This window comes from Glossina fuscipes, unplaced genomic scaffold (assembly GCF_014805625.2).
Source record: "Glossina fuscipes isolate IAEA_lab_2018 unplaced genomic scaffold, Yale_Gfus_2 67088, whole genome shotgun sequence".
Lineage (NCBI taxonomy): Eukaryota > Metazoa > Arthropoda > Insecta > Diptera > Glossinidae > Glossina > Glossina fuscipes.
This window is the reverse complement of record NW_024004143.1, coordinates 1,287-15,470: the sequence shown is the minus strand read 5'-3', so window position 1 is coordinate 15,470 and position 14,184 is coordinate 1,287. Positions and strand designations below refer to the sequence as shown.

Below are 14,184 nucleotides of genomic sequence, written 5' to 3'. Positions count from 1 at the left end.
TCGTAGCAATGCAAAGAAATCTATTAAAATCTAGTGTAGTTATTTTAGTTTTGATCGAAAACTAAGTTCGCCTTTATTGTTTAAAGTCAACACATTCTATATCTAATCAGATCATACACCATATCATCGAGAGGTAAGTTCTTCATTCTTATTTCAAAACATTAGCTATGTACTTCCCGTTGCTGAGTTGTGTTAACCATAATTTTCTTTCGCCTACCACTTAGATTAATGAAGGGAATAGAGAAACAGTGTTAATATACCTGAAATTTCAACTGAGTTCTTGAATTGCCTATGTACTCCTTATATGATAGATTAATACATTTATAACCAGAGTAATCATCGCACTTTTATATATAGTTTAAGATTACAACAAAGGCATAATAATGAATTCTTTTATTTTTAAAAATTAGTATTTGAAACAATATTCTAAGAGAAGCCGTATACCGACTATGAATGAGTTCTATTACGATGCGGACTCTGCGACAACAATTTAAAGTAACCTGACAATAAAAACAGTCTCTGTAAGCATTTTCGCTTATCTTATTAATTATTACATATACAAAAAGTTCACAATGGCGATTTAGAAAGCCATGATATTTTTAATAACTTAGGATTCATTGAGATTCATGGTGTTTTTGACGTAGTAACAGTTTTTCCGTAAAAAGTGTCTAAAGTCTTATGTAAATTACCATTGTTCCATTAATCTAATAAGTTCTTATCAAGCTTAGCCCAAAATATTGTTTAATTCTTATCTCTGCGTTCATGATAACACGCTCACCAGGTTACTCAAGCAAACATTTAAAAGTGTTCCTTGTTAAATGTATGAAGCCGATAGTTCTTAGGATAGTTGGACTTTTTTATCTATATAATATCTACGGCAATTCATCTTCTCCACTTATAATAGTTCAACTTATAATATTTCCACCACCGTGAAGACGTATAGGGGACATTCCTCACTAAGTGACAGGTCAAATATTAAAAGAGAAGAATTTCAAATTGATATATCGTATGTGTTGAATTGAAATTTTAAATTTTTTCAGGATTCCTAAGTAAGAAGCAAACATTGAAATTTACGACCTTATCGTAGATTAGTAAAGTCAATACATAACAAGCTATATTCGTCTTAAGCGAAGCATGCAGGTTAACTAACGTTAACTTGAAGATTAATACTTCTTGAAAATTGAAATACCTTTTTCGCCTACTCAATATAATGTTTAATTGTAAACTAAGAAGAAGAGTTAACACGATACGAGAGGAATGGTAATAATCCACCATAACTCTCCTGAATGTATCTCTTTTCTTATCTGTTCTCTCTTATGTTCCGCGCGTTTTCTTTCTCTTAACTTAATAATGGCAATCATTCAACTTGTTTACACATTTATTTAAATAAATTATAGCCTTTTTTTTTAGGCAAAAAAGATTTCTTAGTTTATAATCTTTTTTTACAATTTATCATATTTAATGTAATTGTAATGTAAAAAACAAAAAAAAAAAAATTTGCAAATCTTACAATACTAAAGTGTGAATTTTTGTCTTTACCCCTACACACGGAAGATATACTAAGTTATCACTCTATAAGAAAACCAATAAAGAGGTCAAAAGAATTAAATTTCATGTAGAGCGAAAGTTAGACATGGCATGATACAATATCCGAAAAATTAGCCTACGGCAGATCTAGGGTTGCAGTTCTGCATCTGAGAGTCCATGAGAAAAATTATCTGGTTCGACAAAAGTAGAATTGATAGGACATTTGAGAAAGCCTCTTTAAATTTAATTAGTTATTTATCAAAATCATTTTAACTTTGGGTTTTAGAATAAATAGATAAAGTAAAGTATCCCTCATCCCACTCTGCAATTATTTATAAAAAGTATTAGAAAATTTATTGTAATAAAATTGAAAATTATGATAGTATTTAAAGCTGTTGCGTGCAGATCATGCAGATATATAACCGTAATCACCTTTTAGGAAAAAAAAATTGGAAATTCATACAAACAGTTGTAAGAATATTACTCAGATAAATTCATTCGATAAATAGTGAACTCGAAAAAAAAAAGAGGAATGAATCATAACTAACAGGTATTTTGAATGACAAGTAGTGGATACGTAGGATTCGTTATAAAACGAATGTTGTTTTCTTGCTAGTTTTCACTCAGTTCATAACTTGTTTTCACAGAAAGAAAAAGATGTTGAATAAATTGTTGATTTTTTTTTTTTCTTATTGTTCATGATTGTCAACATAATTTAATTCACTTTCTATAATAACTGACAAGTAGTCATCTAACATGAATATAAAAAAATAAAAGCATAAACATAAACAAATGCATTTTTGACATAAGCTATCGGGTCTTCGAACGCAAATGCGAGCTGTTGGATGGGTGTCTCGGTTGTTATAACACATTATCTATGTATAATTATCAAGTATAAAAAATCATTTTGAACAAACAGATTGAAGTCTTTAGTTTTTAGACTAAAAATGGAGTCCTTTAACCGAAGTTCGGTGTGAAGTACGCTAGACTTTTATTCAAATCATTTCGTTTTGTAACACTTACTCGACCTTATAAAATTATTATAAAATAGTGAAAGAACCCACACTGATTAAAGCCAATTAGTCTGCCCGTCAACCGTTATTTCAGTCATATATAGTCTGCATATTTATGTGGAATACGTCAGGAATTGTAACTAACAAATTATGGATTGCTTTCATTTGAAAGATTAATGCAATCAATATGAAAGACGGGCTAGAGTCTGGCCAGAGTGACCTGTTCTTTCGTTTACTACAATAAATTATTGGATTTTAGGGTAGGAAAACGAGCCCAAGCTAGCTATTGAAAAGTTAAACAGTTAAGGCATTGGAACGTCAAGTACATATTTTCTCTTCGTAGTACATATGGATAACTGGCTCGGTGATAAAAGATTGGTTAAAAAGCAAGAGATAAGGCCAGCAGTTGATAGCTACCGTGAGGGGGGCTCTGTGGTTCTTACTGCAAGGTATAAGAAACGTATCCAAGCTATTAAAGATCACTGTGGAAAAGTATCTCAAAGATGAATGAAGATCGTATTGAGAACGATTTTTTTCCTGAAATTTTACACGTTTCCTTTATGAGCTCGGATAACTTCTGCGACCAATCACATCTAACAAGTACGTACGAGTGTTTTCTGAGTTGTCTAAGAAAGATTACGATTGACTGTTGATAAGGCTTTGCAATTTTTACTTATTGGTATTTATTGGTTTTTAGGTGATGAGTATTGTGGATGAGAACCTCAAGTTGAATATAGGTTTTTTTTTTCACTATGCGTCCGCTTGTTGTGGGTGCTTGGCTGAGACATTTTTTAAAGCATATTGAATTGTTTTATAAAACAATTGAAAATTTTAATTTAAGAGCATATAAAAAATTCCAATTATAATCGTTTAGTAATAATCACGTAGAATATTTATAGAAAAGCAAAAAAAAAAAAAAATGAAAATGATAAAAGCGAAAACGATCGTTTAATATTACTTGCAGAAAGTGTATGTAATGCAATCGATGAATAAAAGAATGAATATATGAATAAATGAATGAATACATTTTTATGGCACTTGTAGAATACGTTAACTCAATGCCGTGTTCATATGTAGAACATGATACTAATTTGATGATGTGACGATGACGATTGCACTCATTTTTATAGTCACCGCAAAAGTTGACAGTTATATTAGCGTTGTTACTGCGTTTGTTAAACTCAATGAAACTTTGATAGAAACTACGCCTAGTCAAGTTCGTCTATCCGTCCGTCCGTCCGTTCGTCTTTTAATTATCACCACTAACAGCGTTTGTTAAATGCGAAAAAAAACTTTCTTCGAAACTAGACTTAGTCAAGTTGGTCCTTCTTTCTGATAGTGTTTGAAATGATAGAAATGACAAAGAGTTGACAAATCCTACATAGTAACACATTCCTGCTGCAATTCCAAAAATCTAATTTAAAAGCAAAACTTATCTGCCCGCAAAAGCTAAGATAGCATAAGAGAAGCACTATGTTACCGGAATCATATCGTCTACTCTAGGTTAATGTATGTATGAAAAACATGTAGTCGATTTCCTTATATTAATTTACCTGAAATGGGAAGGTACCTATGATTCGTCGTTACACACATGCGAATTTCTTACGTGTTCGTATCGTAAATGCTTTATTTATTATTGTGTTATTATTACTTTTGCTTTCGTTACATTTGGTTTTTATTCGGTCGCCTGCAAGCACAAATTTTAACGTATATGAAAAGATTTTGAGGCTTTTTTTTTACACATGTCGAACATGCACTACATCGACACCGTATGGAAAGCTATGCATCACCATGCAATTATGACAATTGTTTGGTTACTTGACGAAACAATGTATTACACGAAAATTTACAAATGCCAACATTTATAAGCCTAGCGTAGATGAATATTATAGGTTTTCACGCTATCGTGTAAGCTATAAAGGAAAACAAACAAACAAAAAATTGAGAGATTCCACATAAACATTTTTATGTTTCTTTTCTTCCCATATATATATATATATATATATATATCATCAGCTGTTGGCAATAAATTTGTGTAACAATAAGAAAATTTTGAGAAACTGTAGAAAAAGAGTAGCAAAGTTGTAAACTTTTCTTGAAAAACGACTTAATGACGATATATTAGTATGAAAAGAATACACGTTTTTTTTTTTTTAAAACAAAAGAAAAAAAGATAGTATGGGACAAGAAGAAAGTTAAATGTTGAAAGAAGAAGAAGAGGACCAAATGAAAAGCTTACCTAGAGATCAGTAGAAGAAAGGACTTGTTGAGAGAGTCGAGAATGTAACTAAAGTCTTAGTTGTCAGACAGATTTAGGTTAGGAGATCAGAAATGAACGGAGCTTAAGAGCTTTGCAATGCATATTTCACTATGCTTTTCAACAAATGTATATGTATGTATGTATATGAATCTGAGCATAGGCATTGCAAAGACGAACGAATAGATGGGTATGTGTGGGTCGATACAGTGTTTTATACTCACTATGGCGTCGCTGAAACTTTTTTCTGGGCGTTGCGAACATTGTGACAAAGTGAACATGTTCTTATCCTACGTTGGCAGGTAAAACAATTTAAATATTCATTCGGAACATGTGGGGTGTTTATGTATGTAGCTACGGTTGGTGTGGGGGGGAGGGGTGTGAATTATTGGCTTTTACAAATCTAGCAATTCTTAAACAATGTCTACGCATCTGCTCGTTTACTCAACTACTCGATTTAAATGATGCCTTCTAAATGACTTGCTATACCACGATATTAAACTTGCACGGATGTACATATCATCGCCATAATAATTTTCTGGCTTGTTTAAGGTCTCTGCGTACGTGTCCGACATCCATCCGTGTACTTGTACATTCGACCTATAGGTCGATCGTTTTGAGATACTTTAACGAAATTTGCTACAATAAATTTAATTTTTTGGGCCAAGGACGAGCACTATTAAAAATAGTACCTATGGTAAGGGCATGTTAATCTCTTACGCATATTTGCAACAACCAGAAGGGCTTGGCATATATCCTCCATTTATAGTTTTAATGGATTCAAAATCATTTTCTAAACCCCTTTTAAGTTTGCCTGTCCCTCTGGCCTTCTGTTTATCTGATGTCATTATATTCAACTTAGAGTTGTTTCGGTGAAATTACATTTACGATCATGACCCTTCCATTTTCACAGGCGAAATTTCACAAAAAACCTTTACGAAAAACTCTGTAGGGCATCTAATAGTTGGCCCCGCCTGTACATAACGTTTTAATCAGGGTTTTTTTTTCAGCCTTCTTCTGTTGATATTTGATTCTTCGTCTTAAAGACTGGCAGAAACAGAGCATTTAATTAGTCGTATGTGCGTAGTATATATTTTACACATGCACATGTGTACAATATTTTTCATTTAATTTTCGTTATTTTTTTGCCTTTAATTTGTCAGCGGATGAGTGCGTTTCATTAATTTATATCACATATAAAGTAAGTAAACTTTAGATCGTCTTACAATGAATTTTGGATACTCTCGACTAAAGCGAAATATATAAAATCGGGATGTCCGGATCGGATTTGTCAAGTTTCTTCTGTTTCCTTTTTTGCTTCTCAACTGTGTTTTTGGGAAAATTTACAGAGTTTTTCAACAATATATACACAGTTGGATGAACAGGTAGCCGTGCAAGGAGGATTCCCTCAGCCGAAAGAAATATCAAAAGCCAATCAATACGTAATATGTTGCGCTTAGGTACTTCAATTTGCTTAAAACTTCCAATGCCTATTGGGCTTACTCTGCGCTAGGATTGACTAGAATTACTAAAGTATTGCTTTTCAAAAAAAAAAAAAAAGGATCGCAAGCAAATTTTTTTAATTTTTCGCAATTCACGCCATTCTTGGTTGTGGCGTAATTAGGCGTTATGTTTGTCTGTATAGGAAAGGTTTGACTGTACATGCTTAAGCTTATCAGTTCTCTGCGACGAACCGAGCACGTAACATAAACACATGGACATAAATACTTTGCTGATACAATTAAAAAATCATTTAAAATAATTTTTTTTTAACCTCTAACCTTTCCTTCTTGTTTTCGTTTTCTTATGGCATTATTTTAAATTCTATTAATTTTAATTATCATAAATTTTCAATTAATTTATGCAAGTTGTGGATTTTAATAATGGATCAGTTAGCTAGTTAAAAACGCATCGTATTGTCCTAACATGCTACAATTTGTTAATGGAAAGTGTGTTAACTATTAACTCTATAAAGCCATAATACTGCCGCCGTTCCTAATATGCTTTGAATACATAGACAAAGCAAGAAGGCTGTACAGGACTTGATCGTTTGTTTACATAGTAACTAATAATGTTTGATTCATTTCAAATGTGGTTCAAAATGATTTTAGATCTAAGCGTTTTCATGGTTTTTAATTTTTCAATAATTTCTATGTCTCCCAACTTGTTCAAGTAAAATATTCTTCATTGCAATAGTTTACACTTTCTCTTGATCAAAAAGAAATGAAAATCTTCTCTTCTTTGTCCTAAAAACAATGCAGTGCCTAAATACAAAGAATTGTTATGTCATAATTTTTAAGCAAGATGACAACAACTCTCCCAGTCCAGCGGCACGACTGTGTTCTATCATTTCTCGAACTCAAGAGAACACCTAAACGACAAAAATTTTCAACTCCAGATAAGACGGCGACAAAATCGCTGATCCAATTAAGCGCGATAAACGACTTCGCATTCTGTCGGTGTTTTTCAAACTGACGATCAGTTTGACGATAGCGTACAATACCACAGTGGGCCATTTGGAAGAGAGCGGCACCGCTTTTTGAGATCGAACGAATACGTTTTGAGAAAAAAACAAATATTTTCGGTATTTTTCAACCAAACCACGTCGCCAGCAATTTCTGCTTTTTTTCGAAAAATGCTTGCTCAGTCCATTAGTCCGTATTCAAATTTAATTAGTTATGAGTCAAACGCCAGATGTCTTTTCAATTTTTTAAAAATTTGAAAGTGAACAACGGACAAACCACCCAACTAAAGATTTCGCGATGACTAAGAACATCTCATGACATTTCTAATTCGTATTTCTAAATTCGTACAAAATGACAAACTTAATGCTGCGCAATAAAACGGAACATGACAAAGTTATCTAATAGTCAGCTCTAGCATCAATGTGAAGAAACTCAAGCAGATTGTTCAAACATTCATGAAAACTTGACTCAGCCATCAAAAATTTGACTAAATAATCTGTGATTTACGTGTGTGTGTGTGTGTGTGCCTGTGCGTTTGCACTGCATGTGTTGTTAAACTGTGTACGTAGGTCGATATTTGGAGAAAATTGTTGCGCATGCGCACGTGCAAAGCATTGCAAATGAGAAGCATTAGTATTCGTTTGTTTCTTTTGATTATTGTTTTAATTGTAAACTTCATCACGTCACGTTTATCTATGCATTTTCTCAAGGGTGTAAAGCATTAGTAATATTAATAACTTTTTAAGAAAAAATTGGGACAAAATTTTAAACTTTAAAATGAAAAATTTGAAAATATTGAAACCACACACACATAGACTACAAATTATAACTGAATAGAAGGTAAGTAAGTATATATATAGGCATTTATCCAAAAGTCTTTTATTTAGAAATTATAAATCCATTTTTTTTTGTTTCCGAAGTAGGCAAACCACTGTCTACAGTCTACTGTCTAAAGCTTCGTATTGTATTGCAAGACATTAATTATAATAAATGGAACTTTCTGCCGTGAATTCGTTTGGAGATTAGAAAATAAAAATAAAAGAAGAAGAATTTTTCGATGCAGTTTTCACTCTGACATGCAACTTTTACTTATTACCCACAAAGAAACATGAAAAAAAAAAAATGAAAAAATTCTTTTACTTTTTCTTATAAAAAGCATAGAAGAAGCAAAAATAACGACTTAAGAGTACTTTTGCTTGATACGTTATATGAAAAGTATTTGTTAGAAAAACAAAAGGAAAGAAATGGAACTCAGCAAAGAATTACAAAAATGATGTCGACAGGTTGTGGACGATTATTTGAGAATTAAAGTAGAAAGTGACCTGTATGGAGAGAAAATGGCAAAGAAATAAACTGCGTAATAATTTACAGCTATAAAAACATACTTAAATGTATGTAGGCTTACATGCAAAGAATTAATTTAAATATGTACGCTTATGTACGTACAGTTTATGACAAAACAATTGCATTTTTTCTTCTTTCTAAATTCGAATTTGTTTTAAGCCTTGGTCATCATCATCATCAACATTTTTTCTTGTTAATGTGAAAATCAAATAGACTTCTCCTCCGATTTTTCTTGGTGAGACTAGCAAATGATTCCAACGTTAGAATATAAAGAAAAATAATAAAAATCTGTAGATTTGCTAATTAATATGCAGAGATCGAAAAAGAATATATTAGTGCCTACGGAGCTTTCTTTTCTAAGTTGCTACAAACCAAACTGCAAAATTACTTTATTCCCGTCTTCTAATATGTCAGGACTAGGCATCCTAGTTGTCAGAGAAGACAAGTCCAGGCGACTTTCTTAAGTCCCTTAGTCCGTAGCAATAGCCATCCGCCGCACAACTCTCTAATAACTACTGAGTTACGTACACTTAACTAGTAGTCCACTCCATACTTATTTTAAATTCCTTAGTCTTCTCAAATAGACCTTCGTCGTTAGTTCGTATATGCCCGACTAGCAACCCAACTTGCACTTTTGTCAAATCGCTTACTCGTTTGGATTTTTCGTTTTTCTCTTAGTGTAAGTCCATCCTATTCTCAATCGCCAGACCAAAAATGCTAAGTACAACTTAACTTGTAGTTTTCTTCTTTTTTTTTTTGAGTTCCTCACGATCTTAGTAGAGTCCATTACAATAGTCTCACCGCGTACCACGTCGTCAGGCGGCATAACAGCTCAAGTTTACTTTTGTTCAGTGCTTTAGTGTACTCATTAAATTCGAAAAATAGATTCCTTTCATCAACCGGTGCTAGCTCGCTATTTTGTATGCCAGACATTCTAGCATGTATTAGATCAAGCAAAGCGTAACTGTAAGGGCGAAGGACAACTTACTTTACGAAACGGGCATTGCAACGAATGAATGAAACATAAAAAATTTTCATCTTTTTTGAGTATCAAATATGTCTAAGGTAATAATAGTAATAATAATAATTGGGACTCCATTGGCAAGGCTTTGTTAAGTAAAACATTTAAATAATCTATGCCAAGTTTAGCAAGGGCTTCAACTTGTCCTTTTTAAGCTCTCCTTTTTAGTGGTTAGAGGACCCCATATAAACCCCATATACCTGATGTTTCTTGCTTCTTGCTTACTGCTTCTTTCGGCCCGGGAACAGTTAAAATATATTTAAAGAAAGTTTGCATTCATTTTATCCTTAATTGTATAATATATGATTATTGCATAGCGTGCGATTAGCTGTTTGACAGAACGCAAAAGACAAAACAATTAGTACGATTGCTATAATATTTTCAGACCGAATTCTGTATACCTAACGTTTGTTGTTAATACCTATGGACCGATCAGATCTGTGCTATGCAATTGCTATCTAAAATAATATCGAAATTTTGTGTTTGTTGTTGTTAATGGCGGGCCCCGTTCAAACTTCGTTTTAAAATATGTTATGATTTCATCTTGTTGAGCTCTCTAATTACCTTAATTTGCTTGTAGGCGTATTGTAAGCTTAGTTTTGTATTTGCATACATTAGGACTGACGGAATGACTAACGGTCACAATTAATGTTAATCAACAGATGCACTACGTAAGCTCTTTGGATTTAGTAATTAAAACGAGTAATAATTAAATCGAACCAGGATACAATGCTAATCAAGAATTTATGAACTTGGAAACGCCTCTGATGCAATGCGACTATGCGGGGCAGGAATATATGAACTTGAGAAAGCCTAAAACGAATAAAAGCGAAATGAATCCAATATTCAATGCTAGTCAAGAATCTACGAACAGAGAAAAGCGTCTAATGTTAGTGAGGAAAATGGCTAATGTATGTCTTTCGATCCTGAAACCAATGCCAGTCAGGAATAAATATCTCTGATGCTTATAGTTTTAATTTGAATTAATAATTAAATCACTCCAAAATCCCTTCTTCCTGGCCAGGAATATATTTTGGAAAATTTACTGATGGATATAGTTTTGGGATGTTAATAAGACCAAGTTATATTCCGTAATAAGTATATTCTCCTTCTTATTGCCTTCGGTGATGGATAGAAGAGAAAGCGTTCCTGCTGACGAGCAGTCTAGATGTAAGGGATCGAAGCAGAAAAAGATCTGCGACGTCCGTTTCTTTTATGTTACAAATCTAATGATAAAATAATGCACCAACTTTAACCTCTCGATGATGGATATATAGAAATGAACAAAAAAAAAAAAGAAGAGCAATCGCAGTTCACTGCTACTGGCAGTTAATGCGACGATAAGGCAGTCGTTCGCACAAAGGCTGTATGTGTGTATTGACATTGTTTTTTTTTTTTTTTTAGATATGTTTGGTATGCGTTGCGCTTGATTAAACACTAAATAAGTAGACAACGGCAATAAGCAATAAGCACTGTTTGTGATGTATTGCATTAATACAACACAAGAAAACACAACAAAACACAACACAATACAACACACTTCTAATAAACTTGTTTGCATGTATATAAAGTATAAGCGATATGAGAGATGACGAATGAGCCACCGCTAGGTTGTGTGATTTGAGGTTGCGCTGCTCAGTTTGAAAACCTGTTGGCGTTGGTAATTCAGGCCATTTGAAGGCTTTTATTTTGATGCAAACACTCTCACACAGACACTTGGCGTTTTAGCGCTTAATTATTAAATTTTATTTTTCTCTTTTCTTTAACAAAAATTATTTCAATTGGAAATTTAAAAAAAAAAAAAAAAAAAAAAGAAAAGAAGTTTCACTTTTATTTCAATTTCTTTTAATTAAAGAATTATTATGAAAAAAAAACAAAAAAAAAACAAAGGAACGAATTTATTATTTTGATTATCATTATTCATGCATTAGTTGGTATGTTTGTCTCTACTTTTTAAGAGACCGTTTCTTTTTAAACCGTTAGCAAAACTATATTTTTTTTATCTTAATACTTTTCTTTTGTTTTTTTTGTGTATGTTTTTATTATTTATTTTTTATTTTAATGTTTTATTTGTTTTGCATTCTTTTTTTATTTATTTATTTATTTTTTTTTTTTCATTTTTATTTACTATTTTAGTATCTTTCTCTTAGCTTGATTTAAATAACATAAACACTATCTTTTTGCTTGCAAAAGTGTACACTTTTCGCGGACGCATTTATGATTTGTTTGTTCCCTGAAACCCGTTAGTTAAACTTAAACTTTGTTGCTTTTTTTTTTTCTTCCTTATTCATCAATTTCTCCTCGCGTATAGCACTTATATGGGCACCTATTTTAGTTCTCTGACTACCTCTAACCAGTGTTCGCTGCTGACTAAAGTTTGCCACAATCTTTTAATACGAAATGAAAACATTATTGTGGCCGCTTTTTATTTAAAATAGGCTTCAACTTGCTATTGAGCTTTACGTGCGAATGAGCAGACACATCAGCCGTGGTATGTGTGTGAAATGAACATCAATGACTTGGATTCTAAGAGAATGAGAGAGCACAGGAATGCCACTGTAAATAAATCGCTTGATCATGATCTCCAATATATATAAGTGATTTGAATGTTTTTTTGTGCTTTTTTTCTTCATTATTTTGCTTTCGCATAGGAGACCGGCTTTTATTTCGCGTATTTGCATGGGAGCAACAAATAAATAGCAGTCAGGATAATTTTGTAGTGTTTTGAACATATCTTAAAAAGTTCCAAGATAACGTCAATGACCAACTTTTACTTAAGAAGAATCAAATTTATTTTTGACATTTGATTAACATAGCGAGAAGAGATAGAGGGAAATAGTATTTTTATCATGGTGCGGCTTAATTTAGATGACCTGTTCAGGAGCCATGTAGAAGCCTTTCTCAGCATAACGTGGCAAAGTGGAGAACGCTGAACCTGCTTAGCTAAACCCTTTTGTCTCTGCATATCCTCGGCCTAGATATCTAATACCTACGAAGGGTAATCAATCAGATGAAATCCATCATTCAGAAAGTTCGGAAAACATATTCATGTTGCCACAATTGGACAATCCATATGTTCCAGGATCCAGATGCGTTAGTGAAGCTACTTTTTTTGTTATGAAACAAGGGATAAATCCGAAAAGTCAATGTCAAAGCTCTTATGTAGACATCGAGTTATTAAGAAAAACAAATTTTCGTAATAGGCGCCCTAAATGAAACGTTCTATATATATATATATATATATATGTTTCATGCACTCACCTTTCTTCATCGTTCTCATCTCGGTAAGAACTAGTGTACACACCATTCAATCCATCTAAAATGAAACTATAACTTATTGTTATCGTATACGGTGTAGCTCTATATAAAAGTTCATCCAATTCGATGAATAACATTTCACGTTCATGATCCAAATACCATTGGCGGACGCGGATACGTATGCGTGCCATCATATTTAATAGGGTTATAGAGTGAATTTCCAAATTGCGGGAATGCATAACAATCAAATTAGTTTCATTATCGATTTCAATTTGTATGGAAGCGGTAGCTTCACATGTTTTGTTTTCCAAATCTGGATGCCATTGCAAATTATATTTGATCGGTCTGATATCGTTCAAAAGCCGATAAGTTATCTAAAGAAAAAAATCAAAATTTCATAAAATAGAATAAATAAAAATGAATTCAATTTATTTAAATTTAAATTTTACATTTAATTAATTAAATTAGTTAAAATCATTAAATAATAGTTGTCCCTTGTAGGTTTGAATTTTCTACTTCCATGGCTTGTATGTATAATTCCAATATTTCTAATTGGCGACGCGACTCTTTAAGTTCTATCGATTTTATGGAATTCGTCACGGCCAAGACCACCACCACCACAATTAATACATTTATGATTACACCGAAAAGTATGTTTAGTCTTCGACTTGTGCAATATTCTAAAATATTGGGAATTGATTAAGTGAAATAAAGAAGCGACATTTCTTGGGTGATAAAATCAATCAAATTTACTTCACCTTTAAATTTATCTAACATTAAATGCATTTTTCTTTCCCTTCCTAACGGTTAGACGTTTGCGATTTCCAGCCTATAGTGATTATTATTTCAAGTACAATTTATTAATATTTATTCAGTTTAACTTTTTCCTCTAATTATATCGTAAATGATATCGTATGTTATGCATATATATATAAAAGCAACTTTTTCTGATAAGATATCGATGACTTTTGAAGTGAGCCAATTAATACAAATTGCAGCCTATAAATAATTATCTAAACATTATTGAATAGCAAATTATACCATAAATTCATTATTTCTTTAAAGACATAAATTCCTATAGCAACGATTGGAAGTTATGATTGATTTTCTACAAAATTTTCTAATAATAAATAACATTTTTATAATCGTACGCAAGAGTGATTCTGTTTGTTTTAGGCAGTGCAGTGAAACGTTTAATGGATTTAGCCCTTCACGTTAGTTAATTAAAATTCTTCATATCGCTAATCTAATCTACATAAAAGTCTCCAAAATGACGTCTTAACATCGCCTAAGATCGAC

The 14,184-nt window shown here is 32.3% G+C and overlaps 1 protein-coding gene across 1 annotated transcript; it reads right to left on the bottom strand.

The window, feature by feature from the left end:
* Nucleotides 1-12,296: 12,296 nt before the first annotated feature.
* On the bottom strand, nucleotides 12,297-13,671 carry LOC119643900 (endoplasmic reticulum aminopeptidase 1-like). The gene is made up of 4 exons (XM_038043401.1): nucleotides 13,644-13,671; nucleotides 13,402-13,565; nucleotides 12,889-13,259; nucleotides 12,297-12,835 (listed from the first exon to the last, which is right to left on the bottom strand). The coding sequence occupies exons 1-4, from the start codon at nucleotides 13,669-13,671 to the stop codon at nucleotides 12,805-12,807; spliced, it is 594 nt and encodes a 197-aa protein (XP_037899329.1). The 3' UTR covers nucleotides 12,297-12,804.
* Between the last annotated feature and the right edge of the window lie 513 nt (nucleotides 13,672-14,184).